This window comes from Panthera onca, chromosome A3, assembly GCF_046562875.1.
Source record: "Panthera onca isolate mPanOnc1 chromosome A3, mPanOnc1 haplotype 2, whole genome shotgun sequence".
NCBI classification, from domain to species: Eukaryota; Metazoa; Chordata; class Mammalia; order Carnivora; family Felidae; genus Panthera; species Panthera onca.
In genome coordinates this window covers 40,948,532-40,967,276 of record NC_138341.1, presented here as the reverse complement: position 1 = coordinate 40,967,276, position 18,745 = coordinate 40,948,532, and the positions used below count along the sequence as shown (strand labels likewise).

At 40.8% G+C, this 18,745-nt stretch overlaps 1 protein-coding gene across 1 annotated transcript in view; it reads left to right on the top strand.

Moving 5' to 3' along the window:
- DNAH6 (dynein axonemal heavy chain 6) overlaps nucleotides 1-18,745 on the top strand; it is a 244,563-nt gene that overhangs the window by 136,447 nt on the left and 89,371 nt on the right. The window contains exons 38-45 of the mRNA XM_078444658.2: nucleotides 231-452; nucleotides 1,272-1,419; nucleotides 3,232-3,389; nucleotides 4,829-4,960; nucleotides 9,568-9,739; nucleotides 10,853-10,999; nucleotides 11,811-11,884; nucleotides 13,558-13,712. Of these exons, the coding sequence (XP_078300784.2) occupies nucleotides 231-452; nucleotides 1,272-1,419; nucleotides 3,232-3,389; nucleotides 4,829-4,960; nucleotides 9,568-9,739; nucleotides 10,853-10,999; nucleotides 11,811-11,884; nucleotides 13,558-13,712 (1,208 nt within the window). The remainder of the gene's footprint in view (nucleotides 1-230; nucleotides 453-1,271; nucleotides 1,420-3,231; nucleotides 3,390-4,828; nucleotides 4,961-9,567; nucleotides 9,740-10,852; nucleotides 11,000-11,810; nucleotides 11,885-13,557; nucleotides 13,713-18,745) is intronic.

Below are 18,745 nucleotides of genomic sequence, written 5' to 3'. Positions count from 1 at the left end.
AATTCTAATCTAAGGTTTTAGTATAATCAATCTATCAGATTTTTTTTATGCATTGTGTCGCATGGTTGTGTTTAAAGTATTGGACTCTGATACCTAAACAACTACTTCTCTACAAAGGGGAAAAAAAACCCAAATAGATTCATATTCCATGACTGCCTTTGTTTATGTGTGAATTTTTCTATTGCTGTGTATCAATCCTATTGAAAGTGGTACTTAATTTTATGCTCTAGCTTCCCAGTTCTGGTGATCTGTGGAGCATTCATATGGACTTCGACACCAAACGACTGGATCCCTGGGAACGAATCATACCCACCTTTAAGTACAGCCGAGATGTTCCTTTTTTTGAAATGCTAGTCCCCACAACTGACACGGTGCGCTTTGGATATCTAATGGAAAAACTACTGGCAGTCAGGCATTCAGTGCTGTTTACTGGAATAACTGGAGTTGGCAAGGTAGGAAACCTACCTGAAACAAGGTCTGTCCAAAAATGAGGGTGTGGTAGACTTAGAATTGTAAGCCCCAGAAATAACATATTATTTTTCAGAGGAAATTCTTTTGAATTTTGATCATTTTTCAGGAAGAATGTAACTATGCTGAATCTGTATCTATCTTGGGAATTACTCCAAGGTCTGCCAGTTTCTGAATAAATCCTTGGTGTAGATAACACATAAACCAGAAGACCCTAAGGACCAATATTGTGGGTTTGGGGGATTTTATGTTATATCCCTTGGAATTTCTGGGGCTGTCACTACAAAGATTAGGGTGGGAATTGGTGAGAACAGTTTGCATCCTGAGCAGACTATTGATAAAGGTGAGTCTGTCCCCTCCTGCCCATTGGCTTCTACCTGGCACAACAATGGGATTTGGAAAAAGTGGACTCTAGCGGGAAATGTTGATGGTTTGGTCTTTTGGGTTTCCGGGGTGGGTCCACATAAACAGAAATTCACTGGCGACCTTCTAAATTATTTCTAGAAGAAATTTGGGTTCTTCTGTGACTTGTGCTATCAAATTGAGACTTGGATAGGAGCCAAGGTGGATTCTGGCATAAAACTAAAATTAAAACTTTTGCTAAGATTGCTGATTAAAATATTTCTTTGGCTCTGATAAATATAATTAAATGGAATCTCCAAGAAGAAGAAAGACATTTTGATCTGGCTTTGACCTATCTCCTTTTATCCTGTTTCTTACTCATTGTACTGGATTGTTACTGATGTAGACAATTGAAAGGTATATTGAATGTTAGATCAGTTAACGTATTTTTAAATTTAAAGTCTGTCATTGCAAAAGGATTGTTGAATCGAATTCAAGAATCAGCTGCCTATGTTCCTGTTTATCTAAACTTTTCTGCTCAAACTTCATCTGCAAGAACACAAGAGATCATTGAGTCAAAACTGGAAAGGAAAAGAAAAAACATACTAGGTAAGTGTTAGCCAGTTTTATTTGTCTTACACAAATTATTTATTAAACTAATCACAAAAACAAAATGGGTAATAAAATTACAAATGCATATTTTCTTTGTTTAATGTATTTATAAAGGTGATTCTATTAACGACATTCTTTCCTGTGCCATATATCCATGTATCTTACTGTTTAGTGAGTAAGAAGTTTATTTCTATCATCACCTTCAACTCAGAACACCTTTGGTCTGTGGCTCTCCCTCTCCATGCATGCTCTACTGTCAAACCTGCATGGATTTCCCTTTATTTAAAACAAACCAACAAACAACTACTTTGTATCTGGTGCATTGAGTTACCTGAACTGAGCAAGGAATTGGCATGAAACTGTCTACGTTTCTTCTTTAGCCAGTGCTTTCAGCCAGGCTTTGTGGGATCTCCCTCACGATCCCATATTAACTGCTTAGATAAATAGTATACCTCTCTGGTCAGTTGCAGCTATTTTGAATCAGGTCTCATGTAAAGCTCTGATCCCAAACCCAATTTTAAGCTGTTCCTCTCCTCTGTTGTAGACCTGGTTTGTGGCTCATGGTGCTGGAGGTAGAGAGGGGCATGGGATGCCCCTTTGCCCTTTCTGGCCCTCTCTGTAGGAGGCTCTGGTGTGTTGGGATGGGAGGAGGAGAGGAAAGGACAAGTGTTCTCCCTAACTGGCATTTAGATGAGCCTCTGTGTGGATCGTCCCTACCTCTCTTGCTGGTGCTGAATGACTGTCAAAACTGTCTGTGTGGCAGGCTTCTAGGAGCAGGCTCTGCGAGGGACTCCCCAACAAGATGTGTACAGGTCAGGGATTGGCCTCCCAATTGGAAAGTCCCCTGATGTTGGCAATCAAGGTCTTAGCTCCCACTCAGTCCCACCCTCCAGCCGTATATCTGCAGTCCTTGGTGCTGGGTCCACTTGGCTGGCCCACAGCCCTCCTGGGTGGAGTACTAGCCAACCCCAGCTGCCTTCCACATTGTCTGTTATCTAATGGGCCCTGCTGTGCCAAGCTGTGGGGATACCAGCTGCTTTACTGCCTCCTCTCTATTTCCTTTTTCATACTCTGGTAGGCACAGGGCAACGAATACTAATCTCTGTAGTGGGAGACCATATTTTTGTGAATGATTCTCTTGGAGCCCCTTCCCACTCCTGTCCTGCTTCTTGGCTTCAGGGATCTGGAGGATGGAGTGGGGCACTGAGTTTGCCACGACTCCTTCATTATTGGCAAGTGCTGGATGCCAGAGTGGGTGGAGTCACCTCCTCTGCTTAAGTTGTTCTCTTTTCTCAGTCATTACTCCTTTTTTTTTTTTTCCTACCAGTATGTATATCGATTTTCTTTAAGTTAAATATGGCATTCTGAAACTCCACTGTACTGGATTTCCCTTTGATGAGACCATGATGCTTTCCAGCCCCGTTTTCCCTGTAAAGGGTGGTGCAATTAGGTCAGGGAACTTGGGAGCGCTTCTGTTTCCTGCCCTGAAAAGAAAATGACCTTCCTCACCCCATGCCAGGCCACACAGTTGGTGAGGGAAGTGGCAGTGCCTTGTATTGAGAAAGATCCAGTCCTGACTGGAAAGCTGACATCATCCTGCACCTCTGGGAGTGAGGGCAAGGACCCACCTGACAGTGTGGGTGTCCCGGCCCTGTCCACCTCTCCCTGCTGGGGCCCTCCTCACGTAGACAAACTGAGCTCATTATGACCTACAGGGTGTTCATTGAGTCCAAAGCCTTACCTAAGCTTTGTCTTACATTTTCCAATGGCAAATCTTAATTCTTAAATTAAATTCATTTTATTCCCCAGGAGCACCAGGAAACAAACAAGTTGTGATTTTTGTTGATGATTTAAACATGCCCAGACTGGACCGCTATGGCTCTCAGCCTCCAATTGAATTACTTCGGCAGTATCAAGATTTTGGTGGATTTTATGACAGAAACAAACTCTTTTGGAAAGACATACAGGTTGTTTTAGGTTTTAAATTACTTTCTGTGTTTAAAACTTGTTTGCCAGGTCTGCCATACAAAATACCGCAGACTGGGTGACTCAAACAACAGAAATTTATTTTCTCACAGTTCTAAAGGCCAGAAGTCTGAGACCAAGATGTCGACAGGGTTGGTTTCTTCTGAGGCTTCTCCCCTTGGCTTGCAGATGGCTATCTTCTCCTGTGTCTTCTCATGATCTTCCCTCTGTGTCGGTCTGTGTCCAAATGTCCTCTTCTTATAAAGACACCAGTCCTACTGGAGTAGAGCCCACCCTAATGACCTCATTTTAACTTAATTACCTCGTTAAAGACCCTATCTCCAAATATAGTCACATTCTGAGATACCAGAGGCTAGGCCTTCAACATATGATTGGCCAGGGGGAATAGGAGGACACAATTCAGCCTCTAACATATAGACTTGGTGTTTTTAATATGTGACTCAAGTTATTTAATCTATATTATATTCTTGCCCCTTTATTCAGGAGATTCATGGACAAGTGAGACAGGCCCACCTCCCCGAGGGCTCAGCTTCAGGGGGTAGTTGGACTTGTATTTATAATGCAGGATGATGAGTGGAGAGAGACTGGAGGTAGGCAGGGCTGGGCACTGGGCTGAGGATGAGAGAGGCCTTCCCAGAAGAGGTGATGTTGGAAAAGGGTTTTGCAGTCCGAGCATGACAAAGCAAGGAAAGGGAGCATTTTGCATCTCAAAGCAGGGAGTGTAGAACACCATGGTGGTGTGGAATGTGGGCACCAAAGTGGCAGGAGATGCAGAGATCAGCCCAGGGGGCCATGCTGCCATGACAAGGAATGTGGATTTATCCTCTAAGAGGTGCTCTGTCTCTAGAGGAAATATTATGGAAAGATTTCCTTGGCTGCAGAGGAGGGGTGGTCTAAGGGGGTCAAGACCAGAGGCAATTACGATATCATGTATTGGCCCATTGAAAATGTTATGACCAAAGGCTCATAACCCTGTTTTTCCCAAAGGAGCCATGGATCAGTATCTTAATTCAGTGTTCCACTGATTTTATCAAACAAAGCTACCACAAATAATAAGAATAAACTATACTTAATATTTGTCAAATGAATATATTTTAACCCAAGATACAATTCGTTAACAATTTTTTAAGATTAAATTTTTACATAGGTGTGTTTATACAGATAGATGTGATAGCTGAGTGACCTTGAACAACTTAACCACCCAGGGTCTTGATCTTTCTCATCTGCAAAATTAGGGTGACAGTAGTGATCTCCCAAGGTTGTTGTGAGGATGAAGCCAGATGATGTGTGGGGAAACATAACGTAATCCTATCATATGGTAGGTCCTCAAAAAAGTGTTGGTTCTGAGGCCTCCCATTGGCATGGGCAGCTCTCATCTCTTTCTTTGCTGGGTGACCCACGTGGATTTCTTCCCACACAGGATGTAACGATCGTCTCAGCATGTGCACCTCCAGGTGGTGGCCGCAACCCTGTGACTCCCCGTTTTATCCGACACTTCAGCATGCTGTGCCTTCCGACGCCCTCAGAGCACAGTCTGAAACAGATTTTTCAGGTAAATATGAATTTAAACCTACGCAAGAGAGAAAAAGAAAATATATTTGTTCTAAAACTCCCACAGTCAAAATAGGCTGTTGTGTTTCTGGGGAGCCCACCGGTCCCTTTTCCTGAGCAGAAACCAGGTAAACCCAGAGGCAACTGGGCAGTAGCTGGCAGGCATTTGCATCACTGCCTTCTGTGTCTGTGATCTCAGAGACAGTTTTAGGAATGCAGAAAGATTGTCAAAGCACAGCTCCTTCCTTTAAGGAAGGCTGTATCTTTGGCCCTTGCCTCCCAGCAGTCACCAGATCTTGCCCACTACCCACCCACCCCCCTGCCTCTGTGCTCCTCTCATAGCTGGCCACCAGGTCCCTGTGCCCACTTGCCCATCAGAGTCCCTGATACCCCAAGGAGCTCAAGCATAACACACCTAATCTAGAATTCATCACCTCACTGCCATGACCACCTCCAACAAAAACAACCACCCATATTTCTTCCACCTGTACAAACTTCCCATGGGGCCACTCCTCATCCTTTAAATGGGGGAATATAACCGTGCCTGCCCTGTAAGTGCTCAGCAACGTTATTTTGAGTAGGATGATGAGAAAACATGAGACAGCATGCCATCACCAACCAGCAAAAGCTCATAGAGAAGATGGTGAGCTGAGTCTTGGGGGACCAGAATTGACAGGGAGGAACAGATCTTGGGAACAGAAGGCTCACGGGTAAATGCAGTCACAGGGGCAAGAAATGGTAATGTGAGCATACAGGTGGGATAAGACTGGTGACTGGAAAAAAAAAATTAAATAAATAAATAAATAAATAAATAAATAAATAAATAAAACCTTTCCCTGTCCTGGCAAAAAAAAAAAAAAAAAAAAGACTGGTGACTGGTTTGGAGAAGCTGACTTTGGTGGTAAATCACCTGGAAGCCAAAGAGGGGAAGTGACACTGGCTGTAAGTGAGCCACTGCATTCTCCAGCATTGGCCTCTCCTTCCCATGGGACCCTCTTCGAGGAGAAAAAGGACAGAGCCAACATGTACACAACGATTAGTAGATGGAAAGTGGTTTTCATATTGAAACAGCTTACATCCATGGGAAATTGTTTTTAAAAAATTTGAGGTAGTTTCAGTAAGTTGTTTAGGAGCTAATGCCAAAATGACACATAAGAACCCCCACATTTCGAAAAACTTTGTTTTTTTAAACTTTTGTTTGGTAGAATACTTTCAAATATGAAAGGCTGGGAGCTTATCTCCTATTACAAAGTGTAGAACAAAACATAAAGTGGGTAACAGGGACCAACACGGGCATTAGAATTTTTTGAATCCCCCCTCTTTTGTTGAAACCCTGTGTGTATATTTTGAAGTTTGAAATGAGTGACTCCCAAACATACTATCCTGACACACTTTGTGATATGATTAGCAGAGAAGTATGTCCCAGGTAGCCTATGCCTGGTGATAAAGTACTGAATTTGCTAATTCTTTCATTTTTTAATAAATAAGAGCAAATTCAAGGCTATCCCAACAAAAAATGTCATTCTTAATCATCCTACAATGCTTTCTTGGATGGGAAGGAAAATGTGGAATCTGGCCTCCTGGAAATGAAATGATTCCCAGCCCTCAGCCTCCTCCCTCTCCCTGTAGGATTGTCACATCCATGGGAAATGTGTCACTCACAGGGACATCATCTGGCAAGTACATCCCAGCTGAAAACAGGCGGGAACTGTTTCCTTTCATTGTAACGTACAGGCGAATATTTAAAACTTGCACTAACTGGGGGCAAAAATGGAAACGAAATGTGGCAAAACTGAGAGATCCCGGGGCCGCTGGGTTGGACTAGATTCAGGTGGGGAAGCCTATACTCCTTACTGTTGGAATAGACAGGATGTTTTACCTGTAGAAGAAAAGAATTTGCTCTAGATCCATGGATCCCAAACTCTACGTTCATCACAACCCATCTAAGCAGTGCCCAAGACCTCATACCCCACCTTCCCTGTCCTTGGTCACTGTACGAGGAAAAAGAACTTGGGGGACCACCAAGAACTGAAGAAAAGCAAATCAATAAATTAAAGTAAATCTGTCATTAGCAACATGAATAACTGATTTATTTCCACTGTATGAAAGAAGCGGATGAGTCTACATAGTAAATGTATAGTATATTTATAGGATGCACATAATGTTTTCAACCATCTCTTATTTGGAAAACAATTAGTAGTTTCACTGTACTTTCTTGGATAGTCTGTTGCAAGTTAGCCAAACAGCACACATATGCAGGGAGCAAACCACTAAGGATGGCTTTGCTGTGATTTGGATTATGTGTGTTTATGAGTGACTGACTCATCCTTGAGCCACATTCATACACATCTTCGTGTTTACTTACTGGAAATTTATACACAAAAAATGTGCATCACTATATATCCTAAAGGTCAACTAAACAGCACACAACAAATTAGATTGATGATGTAGATGTCATTTCTAATTAGAAAGATGTAACAGCAGTAATCAAAAATGATGAACGGGGTGCCTGAGTGGCTCAGTCGGTTGAGCATTCGACTCTTGATTTCATCTCAGGTTGTGATCTCACCGTGGTGAGATAGAGCCCTGCATGGGCTGGGCTCCATACTGAGTGTGGGTCCTGCTTGGCATTCTCTCTCCCTCCCTTTCTCTCCCCCTCCCCCACTCATGCTCATGCTCGCTCTCTCTCCCTCTCTCAAAATAAATAAATAAACTTAAAAAGAAAAAGATCAACTCCATGAAGTACTAACAATGTCCTCAGGCCAAAACGTCCTTCCCCCAAACTATGGGAATTCTGGCTCGGTCTTGTGTGCGTATTCTTAGTAGAAGCTTTTCAAAGTTGCTAGACATGCCATGTAAGGCAGACCATTAAATAGAATACCACGCCCTGGTCCTCAGTAAACTCTATAACGACGTGCTAATTGTAATTTATGAATATCAGTTTAGTAGTTCTTAATTTCATTCATTGAACAAATATTTGTTGAGCAGCTCCCATGTGCCAGATGTTGGTGTTACATTTTAAACAAATCAGATGCCATCCTTGTGCTCACGGAGCTTCCACGATGGAGCCAGATAATAAACAGATGAATGAACTAATATATATTATAGTAATACTATCTATAACTATATAATTTGTGTGATGGAGAATAAACAGACTACAATTTTAATTTTTTAATATATAATTTATATATAATATGTGTAGTAAAATTTTTATTTTATATATGTTGGGATGGTCCTACTCAAAATGTGGGCCATATGGGGCATGTTAAACTCATGTTGGGGTCCCAGAAGGATGGTACCTCAAAAGATAGCCCTCATAAGCTGCTAAAACTAATGTTTAACAAGGAAGCTCATTGAAACAAATACTTGGGTTTATTTTAAAATATGTCTTATATGAGCCAAAAGTCTAAAGTCACAAGGACTGACTTACAAGCATTGGTGTGTGTTCTGGTGGCTTCTCCCATGAGTAACTCCAAGGTTAATAGTGATGGGAACTTATCTATTTAAAAATCTATGATTGTCCCAAGCACCTGGGGGCAGCAGGCTAGCTAGTAAATAAGAACTTTGAGATTGTGGCAACATATGAGAAGATCAGAGAGCCATAAGAGACACTGACAGGAGGAGTCAGGGAAGGCCTCTCTAAAGAGATGACAAGTAACCGAAAACACAAGAATCAAAAAGTCCCTGCCAGCAGAGAGCCATGAGGCAGCAGATGGTGGAAGGGGGACAGATGCGTGGAGACCCTGAGAGAGAAGAGAGCCTGGGTGGTTAGGCCAATGTGGCTGGGTCACGCTGAGCAATGGGGAAGAAGGTACAGTGAGCCTGGACTGACAGGGGAGGCAGTGCCTGAAGGGAGACAGGAGCGGAAATGGAGAGGCCAGTGAGAGAAGAAAAGGGTGAAAGAAGCCCCCATGAAAGAGTCAGGGCTGGAATGAGCTCATGTCAGGGAAGCAGACATTCAAGAAATGTATTCAAGCTTGACTGGGGGGGACAGAGAATGGGAAGTGTCAAAGGAGACTTCTGTGTTCCTGATCTAATCACAGGGTGGGGCCATATGCTGGGGATGCTAAAGGGGGGAAGAGGTGCTGTTATGAGTAAGTTGTACTTTAAACATACATGAGGATGAAGTCTATGGAACTCTTAGTAATTCACCCATAAAAATCAGAGAGAGGACTTTTTCCAGATGAGTTTGGGCATTCCACAATGACCCTCTGGACACACAGTAAGCAGAAGTCTAAATTACATGGAGAGGGCACCTTTTGGGATGAGCACTGGGTGTTGTATGGAAACCAATTTGACAGTAAATTTCATATATTAAAAAATAAATAAATAAATAAATATTAAAAAATTTTTAAAAATAAATAAATAAATAAATTACATGGAGAGTAAGTTTGGTCCGTTCTCTGGTCAGATACAAATGTGGCTCGGGGATCATCAATCTCAGAAGACGGGAGTGTGCCCACTCTAGGGGACATACTCTGAAGTGAATGGAAGAGTTTTATCACCCATATGTCCTTGCAGTGGAATCCAACTTTCTAGTTATTATTAGGAAAAGCATCATCATAAAAAAAAAATTCTAACCCTCTCACATTATGTTTCTTGTTCTAGGCCATCTTAAATGGCTTCCTCAGTGACTTCCCACCAGCTGTAAAGCAAACCGCATCAAACATTGTAGAGGCTGCAGTTGAGATTTATAACAGAATGAGTGTTGATCTTCTGCCAACACCAGCCAAGTCCCATTACATCTTTAACTTGAGGGATTTATCCAAATGTGTACAAGGTAACGTATGGAACCCTCATTCTCTGACCTGCACCCTCCCTTCATTTCCATTCACCCCCAGTCTCTCAATAGAATTGTATGTACATGAGTGTCTGTGCCACACCCAGAAATCTCATTACATGTTCCCTATTCAGGTCCCCACCAAACCCCACCCCAGACTGACTACTTCACGGCTTCCCTCAGACCACCAGCATCCCTTTCCATTTCTTGCTCCCAGCTGATGACCTGTCTTCTTATTTCACTGAAAACAATAGAAGAAATCAAACCAGACTGCCCCATCTTCCAACTCTCCTAGACAACTTGCATCTGCCTTCCCTCCTACTGCAATGGCTGACGTGTCCCTACTCGGACCACGTGCCAGTACTCTCTCTGACACTGGATCCCATCCTCTCCAGCCTACTCAGGGATTCTGTTCTTTTGTTGTATGACTCATCCTGTCTGCTCTCTACACCTGTGCGTGTAGTAAATGTGCTCCCTGACCCTCTCGGCACTGTGTTGTGGGAAGTGAAGGGTCCCCCATAGAGTGAACACTTGGAGGATTGCTATACATCACTGCTTTTGTTGTAACTTGGTATTATTACAACTATGTTTACAATTACAATTTATATTAATACTCGGAGTACTCAGAGTAATTTGAGTAGAAGCCAGAAGGACCAAGGGCATTTGGTGAGGACTGAACATTGGGAGAGAATGAGAGAGGGAATTGGTGTTCTGAAAAACAGTGTAAAGGTCAGGGGTCGGGGCAGCGGGGCAGGGGCGGCCTGGATGAATATATATGTATATTAAAGAGCTGTGACAGTTCTCACTTAACATGTTGCAACCCAACGTAATAATGAGATGAACGTTGCCTATACTGTGAAGTCTGACCACTTCATGTGTTCAGTTAAAGAAACATCACAAAACAAGAAAAAGGGGTTTGCCAGATAATGTGTCCAATTTTGCTTTCAAAAAGTGAAATCACCATTACTCTATGTGTGTATACCCATTGGGGAAGCACCCATTTCTGGTGGTGTGGGGATAAAGTTGGACTTAAGGATTTTCTAGTTAATTAACCTGTTACTAGATATTCCACAAATGTAGAATTTTCCCTTTTCCCTTCTCTTAAACAAACAGGTATCCTCCAATGTGATCCAGGAACAGTAAGAGAAGAAATACAGATATTTAGACTCTTTTGCCATGAATGCCAAAGAGTCTTCCATGACCGTTTGATTAATAATGAAGATAAGCACTATTTCCATGCTATTTTGACAGAAATGGCCAGTAAATATCACTCGTTATGTAGCTGTTCTTTTTCTTTCTTTTGGTGGGGTGGGGTGGGGGGGGACTGGAAAAGCCATTTGATTTCCATAAAGAAAAATTAAAATGAGCTTAGATAAGGTAAAGGAAAATGGGTTTCAGTCATTCATGTTTAAAAACATTTTTCTCTTCAATGATTCAAATATGTAGAAGTATATGAAATATTATAAAAATCGTTTTGTTGAAACTCAAGAAGAGTTAATATTTTAAATTCAGAAAGGGAATTCTAAGTAGAAAAGGGAAAGTTAGGAGAACCAGCATTTTGTCTGGTAAGAAGCTAGGATATTTCTAAAGTACCTCTTATTTATTAAATACATATTTAAAATTTTTTTTAATGTTTATTCATATTTTGAGATACAGAGTGTGAGTGGGGGAGGGACAGAGAGAGAGAGGGAGACAGAATCCAAAGAAGGCTCCAGGCTCTGAACTGACAGCACAGAGCCCAACGCAGGGCTCGAACTCACAGACCGTGAGATCATTACCTGAGCTGAAGTCGGACACTTAACTGACTGAGCCACCAAGGCGCCCTATTAAATACATATTTAATATCTATTATTTAATAAAATGTCTATTAACATTAAATATTCTTAATCTTAAATTCAGGAGATTATCAACCAAACTAAAATGTTATGGTGTTAACATGGCTTTCTCTCAGTTTCATTCGTACTAGTTAAGCCTTCTAAGTAAAGTAACAGCTGATATTATTCTGTATATCTTATTGAAGTATTGCATTCAAGCTTATCATATATTAAAAATTGATTTGTTTTTTGAATAGACAAACATTTTGGAATTGCAATTGGCCTGGAATATTTTTTGACAAAACCCATCATCTTTGGAGACTTTATTAAGGCAAGTATGTTGACTTGACTACACTTGAAGATTATAAAGTATTTACTATTTTACAGTTCAGTTTCATATTCAGCAAGAACTTTGCTACATCTGTGAAGATTAAAGATCAGGACCAAGGGTCAGCAAACTATGGCCCATAGGTCAAATCTATATTCCACTGCCCATTTTTGTAAATAAAATTCTATAGGAACACAGCCACGTCCATTTGTGCACTATATTTTTATGTGGTGGCTTTTGCATCACAAGACAGAGTGCAGTAGTAGCAACAAAGGCTATAATGACCTTCAAAACCTAAAATATTTATTATCTGGCCCTTTAGAGAAACAGATTGTTGACTCCTGATCTAGTCACATTTGTTTTGGCAATAGTTTGAATCAGAGCCCCATCAGGTTTTCAATTTGGAAGGAAGAAGAGAGAATTAGTTTCTTAACTCAGGACTGGAATCCCCCTTACTGTATTCTGTATAGCTGTTCAGCCTGTGCCTAAATGCTTCCAGCACTAGAAGCTAATTAGGTTACCAGTGCTGCCTTCTTCATTTCAGGGTAGCTCTCATTAATTGCAAAATTTTTCTTCCTCCTCAGTTTGTACCCCAATAACATGTACACACCAACCCTCTAGAACCACCTCCAATAAGCCTTCCATCTAACCATCCTACCTGTGTTCATTGATAACCATCTTGTATTTCCAAGTTGACTCTTGTTGGGTGCAACATTCCTAGTGTCTTCAAGAGGGCAGGGGCCATGTCTGTCTTGTTCACTCTAAATCTCCAGCTTCCTGCATAGAGCTAGGTATACAGCAGGCTTTCAAACAAATGAACAACTTGTCTTTCTATTACAAGTATGCAATTACCTCATCACCCTGTAACCCCTGACAAATAAAAAAGATAATTTGTGTGAAACAGATCTATTTAAATGTATTTAAAAACAAAGTCCAAAGTTTGTTTCCAGGTGGTCATTCTATTTCCTATGTGTTCCTACTGATCTAATTATCAAATAGGGGAATAAAGCAATAGGAAAAGAGCTGTTGGACCCTTCTTGCATTACCTATAAGTATTTTAATCAATGGCTCCAAATAAAAATGCCCCCAGGGCAGTTGCTACAGCAAAGAAAAGACGTCATCAACAGGTCCAAACAGGACCTCACACAGGAACTCAATTCCTTATAGTTTACACCAAATTTCATTCCCAATAGTTTAATTAATGAGATGACCACTGGTAAAAACTACATGTAGTTCTGGCATGATTTTTTATAACCCTAACAGTCTGGCATGCATAATTTTCAGCCCATTTAGCTTTTCTGATATCAACAGGCTGAGAGCAAAAATATGAAACCACAATAAGGTACAGTGAGAAAGTATGAAAACCTATTTCTGAGCTCCTGTGTGGATTTTATAGCAAAGATTGCTAAAATTCCAATGTGCCATTTGAAGTTAAATGAAATGGATTTTCAGTTATCCATGAAAATCTGAGTTTCTTAGTCCCATTTCCTTGGTTTTGAAGCCTTGCTAATATGTACATTATATAATACAATATATAACACATATTCATATATATGCATGCAGATGATTAAATAGCAACATGGGTGAAAGAATATTACCTCCTAAGATTATGAATGTGTGTATTTCTGTATCATAATTGATCTAACTTGGTCCCTCTCCCATAAATCATCTTATAGTTTGGAGCAGATAAGACTGATAGGATTTACAATGACATGCCTGATATGGAGAAAATCGCGAATGTTCTACAGGACTATCTTGACGATTATAACCTTATAAATCCCAAAGAAGTAAAGTTGGTGTTCTTCCAGGATGCTATAGAACATGTTTCAAGGTATAGTACTATAGGGTGTCCAATAATACACTGTATTAAAAGGTAAGAATTAGGGTGTCTTGGTGGCTCAGTGGGTTGAATGTCCAACTCTTGATTTCAGCTCAGGTCATGGTCTCCCAGTTCATGAGTTCAAGCCCCACATGGGGCTCTACACAGACAGTGTGGAGCCTGCTGGGGATTCTCTCTCTCCCTTTCTCTCTCTGCCCCTCCCCCACTTGTGCATGTGCACTCTCCCTCTCTCTCTCAAAATAAATAAACTTTTAAAAATCTTTAAGAAAAAGTTAAGAAATGGGGTGCCTGGGTGGCTCAATCGGTTGGGTGTACAACTTCAGTTCAGGTCATGATCTCAGGGTTCATGAGTTCAAACCCTGCGTCGGGCTCTGTGCTGACAGCTTGGAGCCTGGAGCCTACTTTGGATTCTGTGTCTCCCTATGCCTCTCCCCGGCTAACGTTCTGTCTCTATCTCTCAAAAATGAATAAATGTTAAAAAAAATTTTTTTTGAAAGGTAAGAATTAAGTTGTACAAAAGACTTTAAATAGATTTTCAGATGGACAAAGGCCTATTGGCAAATCTTGCTATAATGTAAAAGTTATTTTTTATAGATTTTAAATATAAACCGCATGAATTGGAACCCAGGGATTATTTTGATTAAATATTAATAGATTGTTTTTATTTGTTTTAAATGCCCTGTCTCATTATAAAAAAAAAAAAAAAAGGATGTAAGGTAGTTTACAGAGATACATGTACAGTATAAAAAGGCTGATTATGTGTATGCCTAAAGAAATAAGGGGTTCAAGATTATAATGAAATGAGTGGAATCCAAGTATTGTAGACTCCATCTGCTTATAAGCCTGACTTTTACCCATTGCAAGTATCCTTTAAGGGATGCCCATGACAAATAGGTATCCAGCCTGAATATCTGCAGTCCTTGGGGAATACACCCCTTTTTTAAAATTTTAATTCCAGTATAATTAACATACAGTGTTGTATTGGTTTCAGGTGTACAATATAGTGACTCAATAATTCTGTGCGTTACTCAGTGCTCATCACATTAAGTGAATCCCCTTCGCCTATTTCTCCCACTCCCTGGACCCCCCTCTGCTAACCATCAGTTTGTCCTCTATATTTAAGAGTCTGTTTTTTGGTTTGTCTCTTGTTTTTCTTTGTTCATTTGTTTTGTTTCTTAAATTCCACATATGAGGGAAATCCTATGATACACCACTTTTTTAGGTGTTTTTGTATACTGTTGACAATTCTAAGTATTAAAATGACACTTGAAGGATGATACACAATTTGCTGCCTGTGACATCTGCTGTCAGTTCCATCCTGTGGAGCAGTAATAATAATGGCACTCGGTGTGAATATGAAACAATGATATGGAGTATTGCGTTTCATCGTGATAACACCTCTCTGCGGCCCAGTATCATACTCTCTCTACAGATAAGGCTCCGAGAATGTTCCGGTGGTCTGTTGCTGTATGATAAGCCACCGTGACCCTTGGTAGCTTCATTATTTCCTGATCTCAGGTTCCCAGGGGTTCTGTCTTGGGTGTCTCAATGCAGTCAAAGTCACACAGCATCTGGAGCACATGGCGCACCTCTGCCTGTGTGTGCACGGATTGTGTCTCTCTAGCACAGCAGCATCAGAGTGTCTGGGCTTCTCCCATGGCTCAGGGCTCCGAAGTCCGGTGCCCTGAGAGTGACAACAGAAGCCAAATGCCCTCTCACAACAGCCTCGGAAGTCACATAACATCACTTATACCATACTGTTAGTCAAAGGAGTCGCACAGGCCTACCCAGTTGACAACAAAGGGTCAGAGACTCTGTCCCTTAACAGGATCAAAGAGCAAGTAGGACCAGAAACGTTACTGCAGCCATTTTTGGACAGTCCCGTGTACCACAGAAAGATTAGGTGGATTGTCCCAAGTCCCCTAGCTGGTGAGTCACAGACTGAGAATCGCATCCAGTCCTTTGGCTCTAACTGTGCTGCGGGTGCCTCCACCCAAAATGGATCCACTTTTTTCATTATAGCCCTCAAATATTTGAAAATTGTGACTAGGCTCCACTTAGCTTTCCCTTCTCTGAGCAGATATAACCCAGATCCTCCACTGTTGCCTGTTAGAGATTATTTTCAGCCTCCACATACTGAGCACTTGATAATTTCTCCATGTTCCACTTAAAACGTGATGCCCAGATTTGATATAGTATTCTGTGCAATCCGCAGTGTAAAGTGTGTGTGAGGACAGGATTTCCTGCAGTCTGCTACCATAGCAAGATTTTCACGGCTTTGTTTTTTTTCCCTCGTCAACTACATTTTAGTGTTGGATCGTGTTAAGTTGGACAGTTAAATCCTCAGGATTTTTTTTCTATAAACCATAAGCAATCAATTGTTTTACCTTTCCTATACTTCTGCTGTTTAATCAACTCTAATTTGAGAATCTATTTTTGGTCACAACTCCAGTGTTATAACAATAGTTTGTCACTGGGTTGTTGAGATACCACTTGCTTCTTATCCTTCCCCCTGCCTACATACCCGCATGCTAGCTCCTAACAACTTTTATCCTATAGCTCACACTGGCCCTAAGCCTGGAAAAAAAAAATAATGGTCTAATAATACTCTGGTCTGAGAAACTTCCTGGAGAAGAGACCAGACTATAGGCAAAGTCTGCTTAATTGCATTTATAATCTTTGTTATTTTTATGAAAGAGAATCAGCAGGCCACTCAAGGATTGCTTAAAATATTACAGGAGGAAATGAAAAGCCATTTGTAGAATGGAGGAGACTTGGTGTTCAGATACACTAAGGGCTGCCATGTGAATTACAGCATAGACGTCTTCTTTTTCTAGGGAGGATCAGAAGGTAGGAATTAGAGTAAACAAATTTCTACTTGTAAGAGCTCTCAAATACCTACTGCTGAAGAGCAACAGAAAGGGCTTCATTATGAACATGAGTTATGGGAGAATTCAGTAATTTAGCAGATACTACATTTCCATTTGTTGGTGACATTTTACATTTATTTTTTTATTTTTTAATTTTTTGCATAGGATAAGTAGATAAAAGCCTTCCCAAACCACAAACATTTTTTTTTCTTTAGAGCCTGTGTTTTCAAAGGGCAATTTGCACCTGGGTATTTCCACCCATTACATATGCCCAGAGTTGTCACCACAGTACAAAGATGGTAAAACAGATCTCAATGAAAATGTAAGCTACTAATTAGGACAGCCATCTCTTGCCTACTGCAGTAGAGAAAATGGAATGCTGGGGGATTCCTAGTGGAGGGACTTTTCTATCTATTGATATGTAGGTTGGCAGAAAAAATAACACTGGGAAGCAGTGTTATTAAGTTATAAGCTTTTTGTTATTAAGTGCTGTAAGATTTTTTGTTTCCAATAATATCAGATGAAAATAATCAAAATACTGTACTGTACCTGAAACAAGGAAAGAGTAACATATAAAGTGCAAGATTTTTTAACAGTCAATATTTCATCCACTGTGGAACACATGCACATTATGGAAAAAAACAGCAAAACATTGTTACATATCCCTTTACCTCTCAATATTATACCAACCTAGGTGACTGAAGAGAAATAAACAGATGATGTGATGTGTCTTCTGTTTAGTGTGCACTGTGACAGAGACAACCATGGAAATAGTGCCTACATCATCTATTTGCTTACTCAAGGGGAGGAGTTGGCAAAGGATCCTAGAGAAGGGCCAATAGGAAATATTTTGGACTCTGTGGGTCATATGGACCTTGTCACAACGACTCATTTCTACCACTGAAACACAAAAGCAGCCACCTTCAGTAAATGAATGAGTGAGCATGGCTGCATTCCAATAAAACTTTATTTATGGACACTAATATTAGAATATCATATGATTTTCACATATGAAAATATTACTCTTCTTTTGATGTTTTTGTTAGCCACTTAAAAACTACAAAAACATTCTTAGCTAATAGGCCATAAAAAAAATTTTAAGGGGCTCCTTGGTGGCTTAGTCTGTTAAACATGGGACTCTTGATTTCGGCTCAGGTCACGATCTCACAGTTTGTGAGTTTGAGCCCCGCCTCAGGCTCCACACTGACAGTGCAGAGCCTGCTTGGGATTCTCTCTCTCCCTCTCTGCCCCTTCCCTGTGCATGTGTGCTCTCTTTCTCTCTCTCTCTCTCTCTCTCTCTCTCTCTCTCTCTCTCTCTCTCCTCTCTCCCTCTCTCCCTCTCCCTCTCCCTCTCCCTCTCCCTCTCCCTCTCCTTCTCCCCAAATAAATAAATAAACTTTAAAAACACAGTGAAGGGGCAGGATTTGGCCCACACACCATTATTTGCTGACCCCTGTCCTGGAAAAAGCTGTGTTATCGAGGCAGTCAGGGCAGGGAAAGAGCAGACTGGCCTGAGGGACAGAAGAAGGTATGAAACTGAAAGAGACAAATTTGAAGGTTTAATTCTTATTTTAGAAGATCCCAAATAATGACTTAGAAGTCTACTTCACCCTGGAGGAGCACTTTTCAATGTAGACTTCCTGTTCTATGCTCATGCTACATAGCTCCTATCCCCTGCCACCAAAGATAATGGTGCATAGGAGCTGTTTGATCAATGTTTTCTAAGTCATAGTGTTTAAGATCTGGAAGTAGAAGTTGGTTACTTCAATATAGATGATTTGGTAAAAGTGTACTGAATTTCAGAGGGAGATTAAGAAATGACATTTGTCTCCCTTTTTCTTAGAAGTGTAATTTTATTTATAAAAATTCATATCACCAAGATCTTTTTGAGGATAGAACTATTGCAGAAAAAAAGGCATCTTTGTATTTCCTACGAGGCAGAACTACATCTACAGTTGTCCTCCCCTTATCCACAGTTTCGCTTTCTGCAGTTTTACTTACCCACAGTCAACCTCAGTGAGGAAGCAGATGACCCTCCTTCTGATGATTCGTCAGAAGGTCAGTAGTAGCCTAAGTCCAAGTCACAATGCCTACCTCATTCACCTCGCTTCATCTCATCACATAGGCATCTTATCTCAAATCATCACAGGAAGT